Here is a 22,086-nt window from a genome sequence, read left to right as displayed (position 1 = left end):
ATAGTCGCGTGGACCCCGCTGGTAGTGCATCCGCGAGCTGATGCCGGAACGCGCCTGGTGCACGATCTCACGTGATCCTCCTGGAAACTCAAAGGTGGACATGCACAGGTTGTTAATTCGCTGTGCGGCAGAGGGACCCTGGAGGCTCGTACACGAGAGAATCTTCCATTAATCAATTTCTCTGATGAGCGATCTAGTCGAGCCAATGCAACACATGTGCAAGGCGATGCGCATGCGATGTCCATGTTATCAATAGAGAACACACCACAATCGTCGTCGTCGTTGTCGCACAAGGACAGACCACTCCACAGCCTGTGATCTCGTCATTTACCCGTTCCCACAGGCGGAGCATGCTCTGCATATAAAAACAAGCCAATCACGCCACTCCGCCGGGGCACTGGCCCGGGACAAGGTCCAATCGTGCCGGCCATGCCCAGCCAGGCCGTGAATCTGGGTCCCAAGACATGTAGGTGTCTTGGACAGGATTGCCTCCTGCATCATCATGTCTTAACCGGCTCAGTCATCAGGCTAATCCGTGGCCAGTTTGTGTGGGTGTTTGCACCAGGTTGGACAGCCTCGAATTGGGCCTCGGTGCCTGCCGATCTTGGTCATTGTTGACATTGCTGTTCACCAGGAAACCTTGGCCCAGAGCATCTCCAGAGACTGCACAGCCCTACTAAATATCGCGATCTTGGTCACAGCGGGTTTTGCTGCCCAGCTCCATTGATGACTTGGTTACCCCTGGTTCCTCCGAGCTCTAAGGCACGGGCGACTTGTTTTGAGAGGACGCGGCCCATCGTGACTCATGGTGTTTATACCTACTTAAGGTCGGTAACTTCCTCTCAGCTACTGTTGATGAGGATCGAGCAAGTGGCCTTGTACCCGTCTGCCCACAAAGGCGAGTTAGCGCAATCCGATATGGATTCGGGCCCAGGGACCACCCTGGGACGCGGCCGGGCTACCCTGCTGGCGAGGCCGCATCCTGGCCAGAGCGCATCATCCGGCCGTGTTCTGCGCGCCGGCGCATGATCTTGGGCGATGGCGTGGCGGGATGGCCCCTGGTCGGCCGCATTGGACGTTGTGTTGGCGCCCGGCCCAGCAGGCGCTCCCCGGACAGGACAGACGAAATCGGTTGCTTGTTGTTGGAGCGGGTGGTGCTTCGAGAAAGACAGAGAAGAAAACAGCCAACAGTGACCAGGCTGCGAACCACCGGGGCTTGCAGACATCGAGCAGCGCTGGTGGGGTCGTGCCGTGCAGGAAGGAACAACCTTGGAGCCCAGCAAGTGCGAGTGGACGCAATTGCCCCCCGCATTGTTGATGGGCCAAAAACATTCAACGCTGGCAGCAATCACACATTGAGATGAGCAGCCTTCATGCAGCCTGGATCCCATATACATAACCCCGTTGGCCTCATCTCGCACGATCCAGATGCTGCGTCCTGTCCCCGTCGACCCTCCAGTCTTCATCTCGCCCGCGACAGCACCGGCTCTACACCCACGCCTCTTACGACCTTGGATGACCACTCTTACGATCCCACGACAACGACTGTAATCATTTCCCACTCCACGCTTCCTCGTCATTTCCCACCATCGCCGCTGCTGTGCTCTCGCCGGGCTTGACGAACCGAGTGCCACTTCGACCCTGGACCACTGCAATCACACTGCATACCAAGCACCTTGTTGGGTTTATCTTTTTGAGCCTACACGACCGAGACTGTCCCTTTCCCGCGCTTTGTTTCGTCTGCCAGGCCAGACTAGACTCTCCACCCGAAGCTCTCGCTGAGTTACAGACTACTCCACACAGCCCCAGCTACTGCTAGTCACCAAAGCCTACCATAGTAGAGCTCTCTAGCACCAGGTCCAGCGCCAGGAACCCGTGGTGGCCAGCCAACCAGATTCACTACCGCCTACTATCTTCGCGTCCTCAACACATTTGAGTTTCCTTTGTTCTTTGTTCGCTGCTAGTCGCAACACCTTTACTCTTAAACGACATCAATCGCTCATTTTTATTCCCACCTCTCGAGGACGACGGCAATCTTTTAGCAACGGCCTGTGCTTCGAGTGCTGCAAGCCACGCCCTGCAATCACAAGGACCCTGTGCCGGCGTCATCGCAATCCGACCCCGGCTCAAGCCCTTGAATAATTAGCTGTCAGCTCTGTGGCCTTGCAGCTTACTGGAGCCTGTGGCCTGCATTGAAACAGCCCGCCCCGTCGACCCAGGACCCAGCCGGACCCTCTTTGCTGCTGGCTCTTTCATCCCAGCTGCTTGTCGAAGGCCAATTTCCCGCCGTTGCCCCTGTGCCCAGAAGCATCGGAAGGGTTTCGCACTGCTGCTACCCAGCACACCGCCGTGCCAGCTCAGGAGGCGCATCCTGTAGGTAGCACTTCGTGCATCGCCATCACCATTCTAATACTTCCTTTCTCCGTTGCCACCCTTCATGACCACAGGGCTCATTGCGCGCATTTGCCTTGTCACCTCGTCCTCCTCTTCGTACACTCCTTTACCCGAAAAGCCGTTCTACACCACAACTCGCGCGTCGTTCTACCGCCGTTCCAGTTCTTGGAGACTTCGCCACCGGCGTGCCCAGAGGGCTTCTCCAACCACTCCTTTTACTCCTTGGCGCCGGCGACCGCCTTGTCCACAGAGCACGCAGGCTTCGTCCTCTACCCGCCCATTGCGCCAACCACCATTCACCCTCCCCTGGACGAGCCGGCTGCATGCACCCACCCAGCCTGTTGACAGCGACCGTAACGACCTCTTTGGCGACCCCGAACAACTGACATCTCGTCGAGACGCCGTCTTCCCCGAACCGCCCAGCACACCTGTGCGACCACCCTCTCCATCCACCACTGCTGTCTCGTCCACCCGTTGGTCGAGAGACTACGATATGTACGACACGAAGTCCGTCGACGGCGAGCACTGGGACCAAAGCGTGCCCCCGTCGCCAGCTCCTCAAAGTGAGACATGCGAGACACGGTCCATTCGCTCCATGTCTTCAGCATCGCGGAACACAAATCGTTTATCCATCACGCTACCCGTGGCTTTGCCCAATAGTATGTCCTCGCGACCTACCCCGAGCTCGTCTGTCCCGCCAACCCCTCTGGAAACCCCGGTGCTTGACCGAAATTCAGACCCGAATGAGATCATTGTTGCCATTGCCGCGCAGGAGCGCCGCGTCCTGGAGCTGCGCGAGGAGCTCTCTCGGGCTGAAGGCGACTTGTCGAAGCTCAAGAAACAGTTTACTGCTTCGGAGGGCCGCCGCAAGAGGGCTTCTGTCCGTGCAACTGAGCCGCTGCGCGCAATGACACCTTCAAGAGACAATGGTCCAGACATTGAAGACCCGATCGCGGCAAAACACAAGTCGGAAATGGACAGGAGGAAAGCTATCCTTCTGGCCCAAAGCCAGGCTCCTCCCAAGGACTCGAAGAGACGAGTCATGCGGGGCGGGCATACCCGCACACTTTCATTGCTTTCTCCAACCAGGTCGACACCAGACACGCCACTCCCAATAGACAACGATGCGCTACTTTCTCCGGCGTCGGCGACTTCGGAGTTCCAGCCCGATTGGCAACCGAATCTCGCTCGCCTGAACAAGCGAGCTACCTGGACTCCACGGCAAACCCAGCCTCCCTCCGGCATGAAGCAAATTGCCAGCGATTTTCGTCAAGGTCTTTGGACCTTTGTGGAGGATCTGCGACAAGCCACCGTTGGGGATGAAGCCATCTCGGGAACCTCCAATAGGACGACTGACATGGCTGCGAGGCCTCACAAAATGGACTCGGGAGACCAAGACACAATTCGTGCGTCCACAGTCAACCGGCCGCGGGTCCCTTTCGCCAGCGATGACAAGTCCGGGAGTAGTACACCAAACAAGTCCGACACTGGGGATACTGGCTCTCGTGTACAGCACCGGAGATCCCTTTCGCGCCCCGAGCCCAAGTCCCGCAAGCGATTCTCCTGGACTCCCCCTACCTTCGATAACCTTGACGATGACGACTGGTCGAACTGGGACTCTCCAACCGTCAAAACCTCTAGATGGAGCGGAAGCACCGCCAATGGGGATATCATCTCGGCGATTCCTGAAAAGAATGATGAAGGCGAAGGAGCAGGGTAAGTTGTGCTTACGCGGACATGACATCTGAGGTCATCATGGCTTTCCGCTAACATGGTTTCTGTCACAGTGGTCAACGTCAGTCCGGATCTGAGGTTCGAGCCTCTACGCCTCCATCTACCAGCAAGCTCGAAGAGCTACCCCAGGCCATTCTCAACCGCTTAACCCCGAGCGGATTGAAGGGTTTGCCCTCGCAATTCATGAAGGACTGGGAGCGAAGTCTATCTTCCCCGACCGACCCAAACACTTTTGAGGCCAGCTGCCGTGATATCCACGCCGTCACTCAGTAAATGCAATCGACATGATCACGAAGATACCCCCCACACCAGTTTTTCGATTTGTTCGGGCATAGCAACAATATTCTTTAGCGGGTGGTCATTTTCGCGCTCGTCTAGCGACCTTTCGATATTCTCAGTTGCATAAAGAAAGGTTGTAACAATCTTGGCCACTGACATATTTTCGTGCGTCGCGCGCAGATGTGGTCCTTGGTGCTCGATATCGCAACAGAGCATTCTCTTCTCTTATGATCCACGACCCCGGAAACACATCTACTTGGATCTTTGCTTTTATGCTCTCATTTCGCGGCGGAATTTCATTCTTCCTTTGGCGTGGCTGGAATTAGTTTTTGGCTTAGCATACCACAATGTTGTTTTGTTCTAACGAATGTTATGCCCCCCCATCTGGCTGTCCAGCCGCCAAAGATAATGACAGCTTTGTTTCTTGCATAGATATGCCTGAAAAAACTAGACTAGAGTCAATCACTTGATTTTATATTCAACTATTAAAACACACCCACTTGTGCAGGAGATTGTGATGTTTGGACGTTGCGATGGCCATCATGCCATGCTTGATTTGTGGCTTGGGGGGGGGGGGGGCTTTAGGAATACCGCTTTGCCTCGTGTCTGTCCGAGATCTCCAGGGAGGTGACTAGTCGTGAACATGCTGAATTCAGCCTCCCAGGTGGTTATAAAAACCCTGATTCAGCCAGACCCCAGCGCCCTCCCTCGAGATGGCAACGTCTCGGGGCACGACATTCTGTGGATGATTGTGGATTCCAGGGTTCCAGCTTGTGTGGTGATCATCCGCCCGCGGCATCTGCAATTCAAACGGCAACGTCTCAATACAGAATATATGCTTGGTACTTGAGTAGTATCTATAAAAACTCAGGTCTGCGATTCTCGCGCCTGAAACAGGAGTGCTATCATAACCGACGCCGAACAATGTGCTCTATTCATCGGTGACCGATGCGAACTTGTCCAACATTTCCTGTTGAATTCCCTCATACTTCTTTGTGATCGTCTCCTCTCCCTCGCTGGGCACCTCAAACTTGAGACTACGCAGCTTGGCCTGCAAGTCTGATGTGGCCTCACGGACCTTGGCCCAGCTTTGTCCCTGAGCGATGGCATTCTGAGCCTCGTCATAAAACCCGACCATCAGTCTCATCATCCAGTCAGTCTTCCAGATGGGGCAGAACTGGTCATAGTCGGAGTAGCCGTTCTGCTGGAGGAAATCCTCCTTGAGCAGCGTAGCCACATCGAGAATGATCTTGTCAGGGTCCGACAGCGCAGACTTGCCGACCAGCTGGACGACCTGCTCCTTCTCTTCAGCGTCGGAGAGAATCGTCTTGATCCGATCGCGGTTCTTGGGGAACTCGGGATAGTCCTTCTCGTACCACTTGGCGAGGGCGTTCGTGTACTTGCTGTAAGAGACGGACGTGTTGATCGAGGGGAAATGCTTGCGCTGAGCAAGCTTCTTGTCGAGACCCCAGAACACCTGCACGATACCGAGGGTCGAGGTTGTGACGGGATCCGAGAAATCACCACCCGGGGGACTGACGGCACCGACAATGCTGATACTGCCGTTACGCTCGGGCGAGCCAAGACAGACGGTCTTGCCGGCACGCTCGTAGAAACTGGCCAGCTTGGCACCAAGGTAGGCAGGGAAACCCTGGTCAGCAGGCATTTCTCCGAGACGACCAGACAACTCACGCAGAGCCTCGGCCCAGCGGGAAGACGAGTCGGCCATCATGGCGACGTCCATGCCCTGGTCGCGGAAATATTCAGCCACCGTAATTCCCGTGTAGATGGAAGCCTCACGAGCGGCGACAGGCATGTTGGATGTGTTGGCGATCAGAGTTGTGCGCTTCATAATGGGCTCCTTGCGGCCGTCGACCTCGATGGACAGCTCGGGGAAATCCTTCAAGACTTCGGCCATCTCGTTACCACGCTCGCCTGTTTGCGACAGTTAGCGATCGAGCACCTCCAAGAGAGATGGGGGCAAGCATGCACATACCACATCCGACGTATACAATCACATCAGAGTTAGAGAACTTGGAAACCGACTGGGAAATGACAGTCTTGCCACAACCGAAAGCACCTGGGATGGCGACGGTGCCACCCAGGACACTGGGGAAGAGGGCATCCAGGACGCGCTGGCCGACGATAAACGGCGACTCGGCAGAGAGCTTCTCGGTGGTGGGTCTGGGGACACGGACGGGCCATGACTGCATCATGGGGTACTCGGTCTTGGTGCCGTTGAACTCGACCTCGAGGATCTTCTCGGCCACGGTATATTCGCCCTTGGACGCGATCTTGGTGATGACACCGCGAGCGCGGGGTGGCAGGAGGACCTTGTGGACCTTGATGAAGGAGTTCTCGAAGACCGTGCCAAAGACGTCACCACCAGAGATGTGGTCACCGACCTTGGCGGTGGGCGTAAACTCCCACTTCTTGGTGCGGTCGAGCGCAGGGATGGCGATACCGCGGGGGATGTAAATGCTCTTCGAGGCTTCCGAAATCTTCTCGAGGGGACGCTGGATACCGTCGTAGATGTTGTTCAGCAGACCAGGGCCAAGCTCGACGGACAGAGGCTTGCCAGTTCGGTTGACGGGGTCGCCAACAGTGACACCAGCTACGACACAAGACTTTGTCAGCGACATTTCGTCCAAAGAACGCGGCAGTTGCCTTTTCAAAGGTCTACGTACCAGTCTCCTCGTAGACCTGGATGGTGGCCTGGTCGCCATTGATTCGAATGACTTCACCGGCGAGGTTGTCGTGGCCAACTTGGACCTGTGCGAACCAGGTCAGTGAATGAACTCCTCTGATATAGGCCCAGAGCTACTGGAGTGCTGCTTACAAGCTCGTACATGGCAACGCCAAGCATGTCTTCGGCGACAACGACAGGTCTGGTGAGGGATTAGTCGTGGACGATGATGCGACGACGGATAGGACCAAGGGGCTGGTGGCTGGAGATTGTGGACTGGCGAAGTGGTATGACGTACCCAGAGATGGAGTAGACCTTGCCTGTCCCGCGCACACACAAGTCAGTTCATCTGCGATGCGGTTCGGTAATTGCGTCGTCGGCGTCGTCGCCGAGGTGGAAGAACATACCTGTGTGGAAGCCATCCTTGTCGCCATTGGCGGCGGCCTTGGCCGACTGGAGAGCAGGGCGAGGTTAGCTGCGGTAGCGAGAGAATGGCATTGACGGACAAATCAGCGCGCAGATGCATAGCGCCGACCTGGCGCAGTATGGTCGGTGAAGGTCTGGGTGTATGCATCAGGATCATCATCATCATCATCGGTGCGAGCTTACCGGAGCCATGATGTTGGGCGGTGCAGCAGCGGGTGCTGTCGTAGCTTGCGGGAGAGGCGTCTGGTGGAGTGGGATGACTGGTGAACGGGTTGCCGATGGAGATTGTCGAGGGGGCGACGGCGACGGCGAGGATGGGGAGGGCGGCGCCGATGCAGTCGAGGCAGAAGGTGAGGAGGGAGATGGAGGCAGCACCAGCAGTGGCGGCGAAGCTTGGAGGTCGAGTGGATCCGGAATGTCACTGGCGGTGGTGCTGGAGTCGGCCGGCAGGGGAAGCAGCGCAGCGTCGTCCTTGGTAGCAACAGTGGGGTCGCCTCTAGGTTGTGGTGCGAGTGACGCAGGCTGCTGCTGCTGTTGTTGATGTGGTTGCTGCTGCTGCTGCTGCTGGGCGGATCTCGCCAGCAGCTCGACCAGGGACGGGCGAGGCTTGAGCCGCGGGCGCAGGCCAAGCATCTAAGCCCACACGAGAGAGCAAAGCCAGGCAGCAGGATAACAACAATAATGTCCAAAAGACTGTCAGGATGCGTGATGATGGGCGTGTTGTTTGGTGCAGGTACTTGGCTTGCTGCCGTGCAGTGGTGGCTGCTGCTCGAGTGCAGCAGCTGCCTGCGCCAGGGGGAGCTCCTCCTCATGCATCAGCTCGCATGAATTAGGCCAACCTAAGGCCGCCTCGCCCAGCCGCCCCACATCGCGGCTAGATACTTGACACTCGCACGTCTCTTGCTGGCTTCACTTGGTCCAGAAGTGCTTGGATGGGAGGATAGTTAATCGACTATATGTTTGAACCAGGTCTCTACCTTGCCTCAAAGCTCTCCAACCTCACTGATCCTGTCCACCCCTGGCCCGCGCTCCACGGCCTTCTGAGCAGCCAGCACCAGCAGCTCTCGTTGCACGGCGACATTCGAGAGCGTATTTCTCACGACAGATGACTCGCAGTCGTCCCCGAACGGCGGCTCTCTCCTGCCCAGGTTGACCCGCGAGCCGGGCGTCATGCAGTTGTCCTGCGCCCTGGCCGCTCGCAGCTTGCAAATCTCAAGCCTGGCACACTCGTCGTCGCACGCAGCCACGGCCTCCTCGGCCTGCCAGCCTCTCCGCTTGCGGACGAGATACTCCCCAAAGGCAGTGGCATTGCGCTCGAGGACCTCGGTCACATTGTGCCAGAACGCCGGCGTGAGCTCCTGTTCGGCGCCCAGAGGCGGCGTCGTCACCAGGGGTCCGTACGCGTCGCGAGCAGAGTAGTACTTCTCCCATTTTGGGAGGGCACCGCCAGCTTGATAGTCAGGCGTGTCCATGTTCGCTCGGTACGTGGTGATGTCGAGGACACCAAAGGTCTCCGGGTCTACCGTGTAGACGCGGAACGAGGGATGGCCCGAGGTAGGGGTCAAGCTGGGCGCCACGTAAGTCGTGGCAAATGCACCGCTGTGGGAGCGGCTGCTGTAGTTGTGGTAGGCCAGCTCAAACTCGTCCAGATGCGTGTGACCAAAGAAGAGCCCGGCAATTGTCCCAGGCGAGTACCGCCCGACTATCTGGTCAAAGTAGTTGGATCCGTCGTGGAAAGCATCTCCAGAGCCCATCGGCATGTGCCCGATGATGTAGACGCGTTCTCCGTTCTTCTCTGCGGCGTCGAGCTCCCTGACCAGCCAGGTCAGCTGTCCACTTGGATCTCGTTGCATCGGGTCTTCGTAGAGCCAGTAGTTGTGAGCATAGTGCAAGTTCGTGTTGAGCGAAAGTATGCGCAGGTTAAGGTCGCGATGCTTCGTCGAGTAGGCGCCAATCTTCCGCGCCGTGTCCGCGGCGTCGGAACCAACCCATCGCATCCAGGCCAGCGACAGCAGGTTGTACAACCACTGCGCGCTATCGCTAGACCCTTCTGGAGGAAACGAGTTTGTGGGAGATGACTCGTGGTTGCCCGCGGTGCCGTACACAGTGAGCCCGACGTCGGCCATACGGACATAGGACGCGCCGATATTGATTGTATTCTGCGCCTGCGTCGTGTTCCACACGGCGTGGTCCACAATGTCGCCTGTGAAGATGCTGAATGCCGCATCCAGGACGAGATCCTTGATCGCCATATACATGCTCTTCTCGAGGCTTAGCGGAGAGTCGCATTGGTGGTCGCCATGCGGGCCAGCAGGCAGGAAGCTGCCGTCGGTGACAGAGTCTGGATAGTCTCTAGGGGGTTTGTTCCAGTCAGCTCTCGAACGAACTCATCGACTCGAACTATCAACAGAGGGACAATACCTGCAGCATATCGGCTTTGTGCAGTTCGCATTTGTGCCCTGCTCATAGAACGGGTCGACATGGATATCCGAGTAGTGCACGATCCGCAGCGGTTCTCTCCGTTCCTTTTGGCCCGTCGCACCAGCCAGTCTTGACGCCGTCGATGGCTCAGGCGGCGGTTTAGGTGAAGGAAAAGGGACTTGCCAGGACTCCACCTCCGGGAACGAGCACAAGCCCACCGAATAGGCGCAGAAGAGCCTGGACACTCTGGAACCCACCGTGATACTTCTAATCCCACGAGCCACGATGGGGCCTTCAAGGGCTATCGAGCCTTCGCAGACATCGGCGTCTTGGACCTATTTTGTGGGGAAGTGCTGTAAGTAGGTGTTCTCGAAGCTTTTGACTTTGCTCATCGAAGCTGGCATGCCTTGTCAAACAAAGTAAACTGGGAGGGCGGGATGACTTACACCGGTCCGCTTGCACAGCTCCGAGAGGAAGCCGATGAAGAAGGCATCGCCCGCTGCGGCGATGACTTTGAGCTGTGCGAGGATGACCTGTCCAGAGACATATCAGTAAATGCGTGTTTCCAACGTGTGATGGCCGGATCGTCATCGCCGCCTACACTACATCCCCAGATGCCATGAAATCATATTGTCTCACAACCACCGACTCCGATCTAGACCCAAGCATGAACGCTGGAGAAACTCACCTCGCACGCAGCACAGCCAACCGGCCCGGCAGCATCGAGCCAGATCTCGTCCTCCCAAGTAGTCCGGCCCTTGCCGTCGTCCTCCTCCAGCGGCCGCTGCCGACCCGCTGCGAAATCCCCATCGAACGCTTTGAACAAGGGCTCTGACCCCAACCTGTCTCCTAGGAGCTGGCTCAGGACGTCATGTGCTCGCGTTACAGCACTTAGTAAATCAGCATCGCCGCTGCCGCGGATTTGGTCAATCCTGTCTTGTTCAAAGGCTTGGCTAGCCGATCCGTCCGCGGTGGATAATCTCGGAGCGGTGGCAGCGGCGACGAGGAGCACCGCCGACTTGAGCGCGGAGACTCGCATCGTTTTCTTTCCCCAGGCGGGCAGGGAACGATATCAAGTATGTTTCCCGGAACAAAACAATAGGTGCACAGAAATGTTGGTTTGCACCGTTTGCTGAAGAAGGCAGGAGACTCTTAGTCGAGCAAACGGTGACTATTGCGCGTCGCGCCTCGCTACGTGTTTGAACGGGCAGCAGCAGCAATCAGATCCAGAATGCAGTGGGCAATGTGCGACGCCAACTTGCTGCAACTGGCTGGGCCGTTGCCGACTGTAGAAGAACACAAAATCAGTGGGGAAGGGGGTGGTGGTGTCTCGTAGGATTAGACCGGTGATGCTGCTGTGGCCCCTTCAGAGAACGGGGGGGAAAGAAGTCGCACCGGTGCTCAGACTCTGAGGACAACGAGGCGCTGTGCGAGACAAAGTTGGTCTAAGCGGTTGTGTGCTGTTTAAGAGTGACGACACTGACCAGCAGACCACGAAGATGGATGGCAGTGTAAGTAGCTGCACGCCAGAAGTTGCAAACAAAGCCTTGCCAAGGTCATCATCAGATGAGATGGTTGGGAACGGCAGAACCAGAAACCGATTCCAGGCATTCACTCCACGCACACACACACCTCCAGAGCCTATGACGACGTCGGCCGCCCCCCGCACACGCACGTCAAGTGGTGAGCAGCACAATGGGGGGCGCAAGGTCACCACCACCACCACCAACCTTTGGTTTCCGCGTGCGCCGCCCGCCCCCATTCGCGCCGGTCCGAGGACAACTAGACTGCGCCTAGGTCGCAGATTCTGTCCAATGACAACGGCCAAAGCTTCTCCCCGCACATACAAAGTATGCATGAGCGACAGGACTTGGCCTTCTCCGCACGGGAATGCTTGAGTGGACGGGAGGAGAAGCTGCGGGCCAATAAGATGCCGACGGAGTGCCCACGAGGGAGAGAGCCTTGTCACTTTAATAGCACACACTTGACCACTCTCACTCCCATCAAGCTCGTCAACAGACCTCAACAATAAGGCATGGACAGGATCAGAAGAAAAGGCTGACAAGGAGACTTATACAAGCAAATATGTTTGGCCTTGCGAGCTCCCATCACAGCATAGAGGTGGTCGTAGGAGGGTTCTTGAGAATAATAAAAGGATTTTTGTCTGTTTCAAGAGAGCTTTTGTGCCCTCATGTTATACTTCCAAGCCAGTCCTTCCAAGCCTACATGCATTACTGTTCTTTGTTGGCATTCGTCCATCCCACGACCACAATACAAGACACATAGTATAACACAAACACACCAGAGAATTGAAGACTGACATGTAGTCCGAACAAAAGTCTATAAAAACCCACAGCATCCTTCCTTTCTCACAGCTCTCAGACAACCCTCGACTCAAAATCCAGAGTGCCCCGTGCGTTTGATCTACAAGCTCACGAGACATCCGAACCTTGGGATTCGAGAGAGGGAGAGAGATAATGAGAGAGAGGTGGAGGAACAAGATGCTGTAGGCTCTTATTTTGTCTTTCCGAAAGGACTAAAAAAAAAAATAACACCAGGGTATAAAAAATCGCTGCTTCCTTCTTTTGGCTCCCCCTTCCTTCCACTGTCAGGGGACACCCTCCTCTCCTAGTACAAAAAGAATCGAAGACCCATTGAACCCCTTCTCACATGCATTACACACACATACACGCTATTCGTAACTTGAACTCAAAGACACCCCTCCCAGGTTCTCCCGCTTAAGACAGCTGGAGAACAGTAGGACCAGCCATCGTAATGGCATCGGTGATGACACCAGTCTTGGGCGCGGCGTTGGTGAGCGACACGTACACGAGGCCGGACAAGTTGGGGGGAAGCGCGCAGCCGGTGCCGGCAGTGAACGGGGTGAAGGAGGTGCCGCCGGCCGCGCCAGAGTTGGTGAAGCCGCAGAAGGTGGCACCGGCGGCGGCGTCGCTCTGGAAGTTGAGCATGCTGCCGGCGACGAGGGTCTTCACCTCGGCGGCCTGGGGGCTGGCGAGGGCGAGGGTGGGGAAGGCAGTGAGGATGAGGTTGGAGCCCTCGGGGCAGGACTGGATGAAGGGGGCAGCGAGGGAGAAGACGGCCTTGGGGCCCAGTGGGGTGTCAAAGGGCGACGGGCTGGCGACGATACCCGAGGCGGCGCGGATGAAAGACTGGTGGCGCGCCTCGACGGTCAAGATAGAGCCCGCGAGGGCGAGGATCTTGGGGTCGAAGATGAGCGTCGCCGCGCCGAGGTAGGCAGAGACACCGACGCTCTCGAGCACCGCGGCAGTGGCGACCATGCCGGCCGCGTCGGTGAAGCCAAAGTTGTACGTGCAGGGCTGGACGGGCTGGACACCGGCGGCAGCAATGGCCGACGTCAGGGTCACGACGTGCGTCTCCTCCGACTTGCCAATCGACTTGAGGTCGGAGAGCTGCTGGTCGTTGAGGCCGAGCGCGCGGAAGGCGTCGTCGCCAAACTTGAGGAAACCCTGTCTGTAGAACTCGTTCTCGAGCCACTCCAGAGTCAAGGCGCTGTAGGTCGTGTGTCAGTCTTTTTGTTTGCGCCTACAAGTTTATGACCGCCACCAGAAGAGGAACTTACAACTGGGCAATGTCGACGTCAGAGATGCCGAGGGCGGCAGCACCGGCGTTCTGGCGCTTGGCCATCTCGTACATCTTGGTCTGGCGGGCCGTGAGCTGGGGAGCAGCCGGGGCGGCAGAGACGGCGGCGGCGAAGCCAGCCACGAGGGTCGCGATCTTGCTGAAGGAAGGCATTTTGGTGGTGTTTTTTTTGGTTTCTTCTGCTGCTTCTGTTGTCTTGCGGATATATCCAAAAGTCCTTTTTCTACTTTGCGAATATTGATCTCAGGTGTCCAAGATCGTGCGGGTGCTGGTCCGAAGGTAGCGACAGCGTCGGCGAATGATATTCCAAAGTTATTGGAAAAAAGTATTAAGTATATAAAAGTCGAGTTTGTCGTTTCGTCGTCGTAGATAGCAAAGACCAGCCTGGCTATACCGAGAGAAAGAGGGACAATGAAGCCGAGGAGAGAGAGGTTGGTATTAGGCGGATTAGGATTGGGAGAATCGCTGTATACACAACCAAGTAGTCGTTAAGGATAGTATAGGAGTCGATCCCGGGAAGATAAGCAAACCAGTGCTTGAAGACGAAAGACGGACCGCACACAAGTGAGAGAGAGAAGTAGACGGGATGAGGAGGGGAAACAGAAACCAGAGACAACGATAGACGAGGGGCGCGGCAACTTAAAGACAACGTTGGAACCAAGGGTGGGCAGCCAGGCACCACGGCTCTCTGGCGTAGCAACGGCAACCCCACCCCCCGGGGCCGGGACGAGGCTCGACAGACTTGGGACGTTTAGATGGACGGAAGAGTCGTCGGCCGTGCTGGGGGGCTGGCTGGCCAATAACGAGCCCATGGCAACGGGGTCATCCCCTGCAGGGCAGAGCCTAACGGGCATCTCTAGGGGGGGAAAGTGGTGACAGGGCTTCGTTCTCCTGCCGGGCTGGAGCTCTGCCGGCCTGGTGTAGGTCCAGTGCGCCATCCGCAGAGGGTTCCCCGTCGGAGGGGCCATCTCATATCAGATCAGGACCCATCGCCGGCGGTGGGCGCTGCTCCTGAGTGGTGGGCATGGCGACCACGGGGTATATGTGGCTGGCCATGGGCGCCAGCCTCGACACAGGACCGCCTTGGCGGAGCCGAGGAGTGGTGCTCACGGAGGTGTCTCCTGGCGAAACACGAAACATGGCGAGATGGCAGGGTTCGACCGCAGATGCGAGAAGGTGTTGCTGGCCGCCTCCAGGCAGACCTTCTGCGTGCTTACCTAAGAGAGCAGCTCGCGTGCACATGTGCAGCACTTGTGCAGAAGGGCGCCCCAGGCAGGGTGTTCCGACACCCCTTGACGCAGGAGCCGGTTTCAGCCCTCTCGGCGCTCTCGCCTGCCAGGGGGCTGCCCTCTGTGGCCCGCCGTATGCTCTAGCATCCCCCGGCTCACCACCCCGGGGCCTCTGTCAGCCGGCCGCCTTGAAACCCCGGTGCAGCCGCCTCCTTTCCTCATAGCAGCCCCTTCTTATGGCCTCCGGTGCAACCTCACCCGGCATCCTCGCTGCCCCGTTCTCGTAGGCTCATCATGGACAGGACCGCACGGTGGGTCAATTGCAAAGTTTGGACTAGCCGAGGACACACACTCTCTCTCTGGACCAGTCTTCCATGGCCGCCGCATACGGCCTGCGTCTTCAGATGGCTCGAAACGCTCGGATCTAGGTCCCGAGCTCGGCCAGGCACGTTCCAAACGTCCCGCAATATCTGAATCGTGGTGGCTTTGAATCAAATACATGTCGCTTTTTCTTGTTCCTAGCTAATCCTTCGAGCTCGTAGCCTCTGCATGCCACAGTCTTTGTTGATATTATAGTCCCAGACCCCTCAGCATTCCCCTGCATAGCATATGCTTACAGTTCAGCTCCCCATTTTCTCTACCCTGTCGCATGGCCAGCGGTCCTAGTGGAGCACGGCCCTCAGTTTCTCATGTTATCTGTAGCGGTGTAGCCCGTCGCCTCCCAGTCGCCAAGCATTGGCGTGGACAATGGATGGCGCTTCATCCCATCTCCATCTCTTGCAGGCATGCCAAAGCCATCAGGCTGGACACACTCCACATCCCATGGTGAATCTCGAATTTACAAGGCGTAAGGGTTCAGCGACCGGATCGTCAAGCAACTGTTGATTGTCAGTGGATCTGCTGATATAATCAAAGGGACGCGAGCAGGGTCGCAACTTACGGTGGGCTCTTTGAGAGGTCAGTCTTGAGGATGACGGGCACACGAGTCATCTCAGTGACATCCTGGATGTACTCGCCACCCTCCTCTCTCAGCGAGAAGAACTTGAGGTACTTTTCCTTGTTCGTCAGACGACCCTCGACAGGCTCGGCAACAGGCACCTTCGAGTCTGAGCGAGTACGGTGAAGGTTGCCAGAGGCGTCGGCGGTGCCACGAGTAGGCGACCCGGGAACACTCTGGGTTGGCCGCTCAGCCAACGAAGCACCGGCCATGGCCTCCGTGATGTCAGATGCGTTGTCCTCGTCATCGTCATCAAACAGGGCGTCGACGTCGTCAGTCGACATGGTACCGGTCTCGGTCTGCTTGCGGGTCGCCTCCTCACGTTCCTTCTTGGCCCGCTCCGCTTGCTCAGCGTGGCGTGCAGCGGCCATGGCGTTGGTCATTCTCTGTGATGCCTGGGCCTTTGGCCTCTCATCCTCGGGGACGTACGCAGAGCTGGGAACGCCCTTCTCCCAGTACAGCTCCAGCACGCGCTTCTCCTTGCGGAATTCGGCCTTTTTCAGAGGCAGCTGGTCGCAGTGCACCCGCTTCTCGAAGCCCCATTCGGGAATGAGAACATCGAACGCGGACTCGTAAACGCAGAGCACAATGCCCTCGGCAATCAGATCTCCGTTAGCCTCCTGACGCTTCTGGTCCATTGCCCGGCAGGACTCAATGTGGATGCTCTGCTCCTGGGCATTTTGTGCAGAGTCCTTCTTCGTGTTACAAGACTCGATGGTCTTGACAAGATTCTCAATGTCCTCGTTGTACTCGATGGCGCCTTCGGAAAGGACAGACTCAAGTTGGCGATGGACAATGATGTCAGCATAGCGCCGAGTAGGCGCAGTGAAATGAGTGTATAGCGGCGCGTTCAGAGCATAGTGGGGCCAGAGCTGCTTATTGGTCTTACCACCAATGAAGTACTTGGCACGGTTCATGCTCTTGATCAAGAGCGTCTCCATGCCCTTGCGGAAATCAGCATCTTCGACCTTGAACAGGCTGTTCTGAAGTGTACCACTGCTGGTGGTATCCATGTCGTATCCAAGAGCTCTCATGCGGTCGACAAAGGTCTGCAGGCGGCGAGCATTCGGCGCAGCCTGGCGACGGAGAAGGGCCTTCTCGGGTAGACCTTCTGCGAGTTTCTGAGCAACAGCGACGTTGGCCTTGTGGAAGAGCTCCTCCACCAGCTCAGTGCCGGTTGTACAGTCGAAAATGTTCTGCTGAATCGGAATGATTTCATCGTCGAGTCCATGCAGCAGGCGAAGGGGTGCAATGGGTTCTCCATCACTTCCCAGACGCGATTCTCGCAGTTTCTGGGCGACAACCTGTTCGTCTAATTAGTATTTCATATTGTATTGATGGTTTCGCGGTAGCAACGAAGGCTTTCGATGCCAAGCTCCGGTCAAACTTACGTTGAGGATCTGAAGATCTTTCGCGGAAACGGCGTCATGCTTGAACTCCGCGCCTGCCTCAAGGCCAGCGTCAAGCTCGGCGAGCGAGAGCTTCGCGGCACTCTTCGTGATACTCTTGCCGACCCAAGTGTCTCCTTCGGCGACCGCACCAGTGTGGGGGTTGACCCGGAAGACAACGCTAACAGTCAGCCTGTCCTCGCCGGGGGTAAGAGTGCAGAGCTCGGAGGCAATCTTCGGGGGTAGCAGAGCACACACACGGTTGACCAACTGCACAGCGGTACCACGCTTCTTGGCCTCACGGTCCACGAGCGAGTTGGGCTTGACGAAGTGCGAGACGTCTGGAACGTGAATACCAATCTCAATCTTGCCATCGGCCTCGGTCTTCAAGTGAACAGCATTGCTCAAGGTGCCGTTGCCAGCAATGTCGAGAGTGAAGGTAGTCTCGTCGCGGAAGTCGCGGCGATTACCGACCGCTGCTTCGTCCTCCTTCTCGAGGGACCAATCCTGGAGACCAACGCTGCGGAGGACAGCTTCGGAGAACTCCTCAGAGGAGAAGTTGTTGTCCCTGAGCAGCGCATCCGTCTCGACCTTGAGGTCACCCATCTTGCCAAGCTGCTCCACCAACGTGCCGAAGGGATGCAGCGAGGTAATGGGCCAGCGCTTGATGCAGGCGACGAAGATTCTGTCGGCATAGTCCTGGTGTTTCTCGACAAAGTCACGCGGTGCCTGCTCCGTAGGAATAGCAATCAGAGGCACACGCTTATCGGTCGGCTTAAACCACACAATCTTGGGCTTGTCCTGTTGCCGGCTCTCCTGGGCGCGACCACCATCGCGAGCGGCACGCTCCGCCTCCTGCTTCTCCTTGGTAGCTTGACTGCTGGGTCGGAGAAGACCGAGGGTTCCGGAGAACATCTGACCAGGTACACGTTCAACGACAGCTACAATGTGGCCAGCATAGAGAGGCTTCGACTCGTCGTTGATTTCCTCCTCTTCGACAAGCAGTAGGCTTTGGCCCTCCACTTCGACATCGTCATTCTTCTTCTGTGTGGGCCTCTGGCGGAGACTTCCACGGCGGCGCAGACCACCCTCGGACGCATTGTTATCGTCACCATTGGCCGAGGTGGAAGGGGCAGTGCCACTAACTGATCCGGAGCGGGTGTCGGTAATATCTTTGCGTTTCTTCTTCTCCTCCTTCTCGCGCTTCTGCGACCAAACCTCATCGACATCAAGAAGCTCGACTGCGACGAGATCGCCTTCCAGAGCTCTGTTGCGGTCTTTGCTACCGCAAATGAAGATATCGGCGTCTAGGAGTCCATCAGATGTGGTGACGTAGGCATCACTACGGTTCTTCTTGTTGACACGGAGGATACCAGAAACCAACTGGCCGTCCCCGAGCAGCGCAGGGAGCGTGGCTTGCGGTAGGTATGGTGTAAAAAGTGTCTTGCGCTGTTGCTGCTGTGACTGCTGGCCGCCCATCTGCGCAGCGTGCTGGCTGCCTTGGAGGCCAACAAACTGCTGACCGCCCATCTGTGCAGCCTGCAGAGCTTGCAGCTGGCTAATCTGCATGGGGTTGAGCTGTCCACCGGGATACATCTGAGGCATCAGGGGGATCTGGCCGGGCATTTGCATGAGCTGTGGCTGCGCCGGGAACTGGAAGGCGCCCATGCCTGAGATGGACTGGTTGACTGAGCCACGAGAGCGGTGGCCTGGTTGGAAACTACCTTGCTGGCCCTGCTGCTCGCCACCCTGAGTCTGAGCTTGGTTGCGCCAGTTGCCCTCAAAGTTGCGCGACGCTGTTCGGCCATGACCTCCACGACGGTTGGCGTCACTATCACCACGGCCAGCACCGCCACCCCGCGTGCCGCTGCCTACAGCCATGCTCTGACTTCTGCCATGCCCACCGCGGCCACCACGAGTAGTCGAGCCTTGAGCGATGGGGGTATCGACGGGAGCAGGTTTCGTCTCTTCGGCATTCGGGTCGGGAGCGGCGGGGAACGAGAAACCAGAGGTGGTTTTCTTCTGCTGCGCGAGCTCGGCAGCCTTCTTTGCGTCGGCCAGAGCCAAGGAGTGCCGGCGCTGATGACCACCACCAGAGCCACCCCGACCGCCACGAGTAGCATTCTCGCCGCGCCCTTGGCCTGCAGGACTTTCGAACTGGCCAAAGGCTGAGCCGGATGCTCCCGAAGATGGGGCAGGGGGCGGTCCCACGTTCATGTTAGGAATTGCCGACTGATTACGGCGATGTGTCATTGGCTGGCTTGGAGTGCCACCCATGGGGATGTTCTGCTGCTGAGGCGGAAACTGGAATGCGTTTTGCGGCGCGATGTTGCCCATGTTGGGTTGCAACGGGTTGAACTGATTGCCCGGAGCGATCTGACCAGGGGCAATCATGCCCATGTTCATATATTGCTGATGAGTAGCTTGAAGCTGTTGCTGTTGCTGCTGTAGGAGCTCGATTTGTTGCTGGATAGCTAGCTGTTCCACTGTTCATCCAATAAAAGAGGGATGTCAGCTCTGATCAAACCACGAAAGGACCCAATGGGAAACTGGTGGACTCACTTCCGGGATTGGCAAACATGCTCATGAGCGGCGTGAGCTCTGAAGGACTTCTCCTATGAGCAATATGGAGGCGCCGACCAGCAGGACCATGGACACCACCGGTAGGTGGTGCTTGTTGAGGAGCCTGGGCCGGAGCCTGCTGCTGGCCCGCCGCCGCCGGAGGCTGCTGTTGCTGTTGCTGGTCCATGATGGGCTAGCTCAAGCTGTCAGGGGTGCACGTGCAGTGCGTGTTATACTTTGGAAGGTCTCAGAGACAAGTTGTACCCGGTTGGTAGAAGGCTGTGATGGAAATTGCTTTCGAAGCGGTAGGCCTTGAGGTGGTGTGTGTGTGTGTGGATGTGTGAGTAGAGGTGATTGGAGTTGCGTGCGTGTCAAAAACAGGCTGCGTGCGTGATAAGGAGGGTGCGGAGCAATGTGTCTAGCTCGATGCTCAGATGAAGGAGCAAGGCAGCCTCGACGGAAGGAACGTCAAAGATGGCGCGGAGGGCTTGTGTGGGAGAGAGGGTGATGGATGGATGTGAGGGAAAGGGGAGAGATTGGTGCAGACGAGAAAGTGATGTCTTCACCAAGAAGAGGAAAGGAGGGGAAGCTGGGACAATGGCAGAGCACAGCACAGCACAGCACACAGCACGAGCAGGTCTGACAGGGGGGCCCTTTGGTAGGTGGACAACCGAGCAGCTCTCCCCGGGGCGAGCACTGTAGGTAGCAGCTGGCGGTCCTCTTAGTGGTGACGACGTACGGCTTAGAGTGCGAGCAAGTGGGTTGCCAGGCGGTCCGGGCCACCTGGGCAAGCAACCCCCCCCCATTCTCCCGGACGGGGCCTTCCAGGGAGCAGCAGCAACGACAGCTCTAGCTGTCCCAGCTCCTCGAGGTGGCCCGCCCCACGAGAGCATCTCCCGCACCAGACGTCGAGGGGCAAGTGGATGTCCAGAACGCACTTGGCAGGGTGCTGTCATTGGTCTCGAGCTGGCCTCCACGACCCAGGATGCTGGCCTAGCGCCGCCGCTGGGCAACGACTTGTTCCGCAGCTCACGACTGTCTCTCCACGCCACCGTCCCCCCGCTCTCATGGGGGCCGAGCCATCTCCTCACCCACCAGTCTCTCGAAACGAATCAAGCATGCCTCGTCTCGTCCCTCAGGAGCCCAGAAATGGAGCTGGCTGATCCTGCTCTTCTTGCCCGCATCCAGGCCTCCTCGGATGCAATCCTGCTGCACCATGACGACACCTTCGTACAGGTCGACTCTGCCGATGTGCTGACACGGCGTCTCGACTGTCAGCCCACCGAGTTCGGCCCAAAAGCCCGGACCGGCCGTTCTAGCAGATTTGGAATGGGTCACAACCACAGTTGCCGTGGACTTCGCCAGACACTATCGAAACATGGTATGACGAGGCAACATCTCTGGTGCCATCTGGCCCATTTCGGCTCGTACATGAGTGGCGACTCGGGCAGAACAGTGGTGTTCTGTAACACACCAACGAGGGCCCTGGGTTTCCTGTTTGATACAGTTCCTAGGGTGCGCGGCACAAAGTGAACAGGCCTCGTCAGGTAGTTACGCAGCGCCGACGTGGGAGATCCGCCAGGGGACAGCTCGAGCCCCTGTCTCGACCCTACCCATGTGGCGGCGGATGGCACGCTGGGCAGGGGCTGTTGAGGTGGTGGCTCTCAGGGGCTAGGTTTCTCGCCCCACTCGGGCAAGGCAACACGAGAGTCAGGTGTGTTAGCTTCCTCACATCAAGAACGTGGGACCCAATGTCGCCCAGCAACGTCGCCTGATGGCAATGACTCTGTGTTGAGCGTGGCTATGATGGCATCCTTCGAGTGGCTATTCTGCTTGGCGTGAAGAGTTGAGCACAATCGGGACCAAGCTGTCGGTGACTTCACGTCACTGACTGGCCTTGCAAGCTAAACCTCGTGGACATCATGCTCGACTGCAGCTGCGAAACTGAACTGGGAGGGACGCCCGGCCACTTGTTCTGAAAAGGGCTAAAAAGATTGGGTTGGATTCTCGTAAGTTGTCTGACCTGGCTGGCTAATCCCGAAATCAAACAGTATCGCCGTCCATGACTGTATATCGTGCAGAGAATGGTGGTAGCACATCCTCGCTTGGCGCTTCTCGTGAAATGGGCAATAAACTTACGCTTCCCATGTTACCGGGGGGGTTCTCATTCGGCTCGGCCCGGCAGGTCTGCGTCTTGCCAGCTGTTCCGCATTATGACCTGGTGAGCATGCTGGTGGTCTCGTAGTCCGACTTGATAGGAAGCCATGAGACCCTTGAGTGGGTGCTCAACCACCAGGAGGGACGAACCCCGTCTTAATGAAATTTTGGGCCCTGATGGATTAGCGTTCA

General features: G+C 57.4%; 6 protein-coding genes across 6 annotated transcripts; 1 reads left to right on the top strand and 5 right to left on the bottom strand.

The window, feature by feature from the left end:
- Positions 1 to 2,887: 2,887 nt before the first annotated feature.
- On the top strand, positions 2,888 to 4,401 carry B0I36DRAFT_361704 (uncharacterized protein; the record flags this gene model as incomplete). Its single annotated transcript, XM_046158523.1, has 3 exons — positions 2,888 to 3,053; positions 3,132 to 4,110; positions 4,182 to 4,401. 3 exons carry the CDS (start codon positions 2,888 to 2,890, stop codon positions 4,399 to 4,401), a joined length of 1,365 nt encoding a protein of 454 aa, XP_046013800.1.
- Positions 4,402 to 5,142: 741 nt separating this feature from the next.
- Positions 5,143 to 7,963, bottom strand: B0I36DRAFT_320468 (V-type ATPase). Its single transcript, XM_046153557.1, has 7 exons — positions 7,703 to 7,963; positions 7,501 to 7,546; positions 7,392 to 7,413; positions 7,247 to 7,295; positions 7,095 to 7,179; positions 6,404 to 7,021; positions 5,143 to 6,342 (listed from the first exon to the last, which is right to left on the bottom strand). Exons 1-7 carry the CDS (start codon positions 7,709 to 7,711, stop codon positions 5,339 to 5,341), a joined length of 1,833 nt encoding a protein of 610 aa, XP_046013799.1. The 5' UTR covers positions 7,712 to 7,963; the 3' UTR covers positions 5,143 to 5,338.
- Positions 7,964 to 8,492: 529 nt separating this feature from the next.
- B0I36DRAFT_407514 (Metallo-dependent phosphatase-like protein) lies at positions 8,493 to 11,191 on the bottom strand (the record flags this gene model as incomplete). The annotated part of the gene is made up of 5 exons (XM_046161843.1): positions 10,629 to 11,191; positions 10,387 to 10,473; positions 9,915 to 10,275; positions 8,575 to 9,860; positions 8,493 to 8,537 (listed from the first exon to the last, which is right to left on the bottom strand). Exons 1-5 carry the CDS (start codon positions 10,977 to 10,979, stop codon positions 8,493 to 8,495), a joined length of 2,130 nt encoding a protein of 709 aa, XP_046013798.1. The 5' UTR covers positions 10,980 to 11,191.
- Positions 11,192 to 12,454: 1,263 nt separating this feature from the next.
- On the bottom strand, positions 12,455 to 13,881 carry B0I36DRAFT_103064 (ferritin-like domain-containing protein). Its single transcript, XM_046147747.1, has 2 exons — positions 13,542 to 13,881; positions 12,455 to 13,471 (listed from the first exon to the last, which is right to left on the bottom strand). Exons 1-2 carry the CDS (start codon positions 13,712 to 13,714, stop codon positions 12,679 to 12,681), a joined length of 966 nt encoding a protein of 321 aa, XP_046013797.1. The 5' UTR covers positions 13,715 to 13,881; the 3' UTR covers positions 12,455 to 12,678.
- Positions 13,882 to 14,142: 261 nt separating this feature from the next.
- B0I36DRAFT_320460 (uncharacterized protein) lies at positions 14,143 to 14,704 on the bottom strand (the record flags this gene model as incomplete). Its single annotated transcript, XM_046153556.1, has 1 exon — positions 14,143 to 14,704. The coding sequence occupies one exon, from the start codon at positions 14,699 to 14,701 to the stop codon at positions 14,531 to 14,533; it is 171 nt and encodes a 56-aa protein (XP_046013796.1). The 3' UTR covers positions 14,143 to 14,530.
- A 556-nt stretch (positions 14,705 to 15,260) lies between these two features.
- Positions 15,261 to 20,277, bottom strand: B0I36DRAFT_320458 (uncharacterized protein). The gene is made up of 4 exons (XM_046153555.1): positions 19,738 to 20,277; positions 17,179 to 19,661; positions 15,731 to 17,091; positions 15,261 to 15,668 (listed from the first exon to the last, which is right to left on the bottom strand). Exons 1-4 carry the CDS (start codon positions 19,922 to 19,924, stop codon positions 15,629 to 15,631), a joined length of 4,071 nt encoding a protein of 1,356 aa, XP_046013795.1. The 5' UTR covers positions 19,925 to 20,277; the 3' UTR covers positions 15,261 to 15,628.
- Between the last annotated feature and the right edge of the window lie 1,809 nt (positions 20,278 to 22,086).

This window comes from Microdochium trichocladiopsis (genome assembly GCF_020744255.1).
Source record: "Microdochium trichocladiopsis strain MPI-CAGE-CH-0230 chromosome Unknown B0I36scaffold_4, whole genome shotgun sequence".
Lineage (NCBI taxonomy): Eukaryota > Fungi > Ascomycota > Sordariomycetes > Xylariales > Microdochiaceae > Microdochium > Microdochium trichocladiopsis.
Note: the sequence above shows the minus strand (reverse complement) of the source record. Positions and strands in the feature narration are given on the sequence as shown.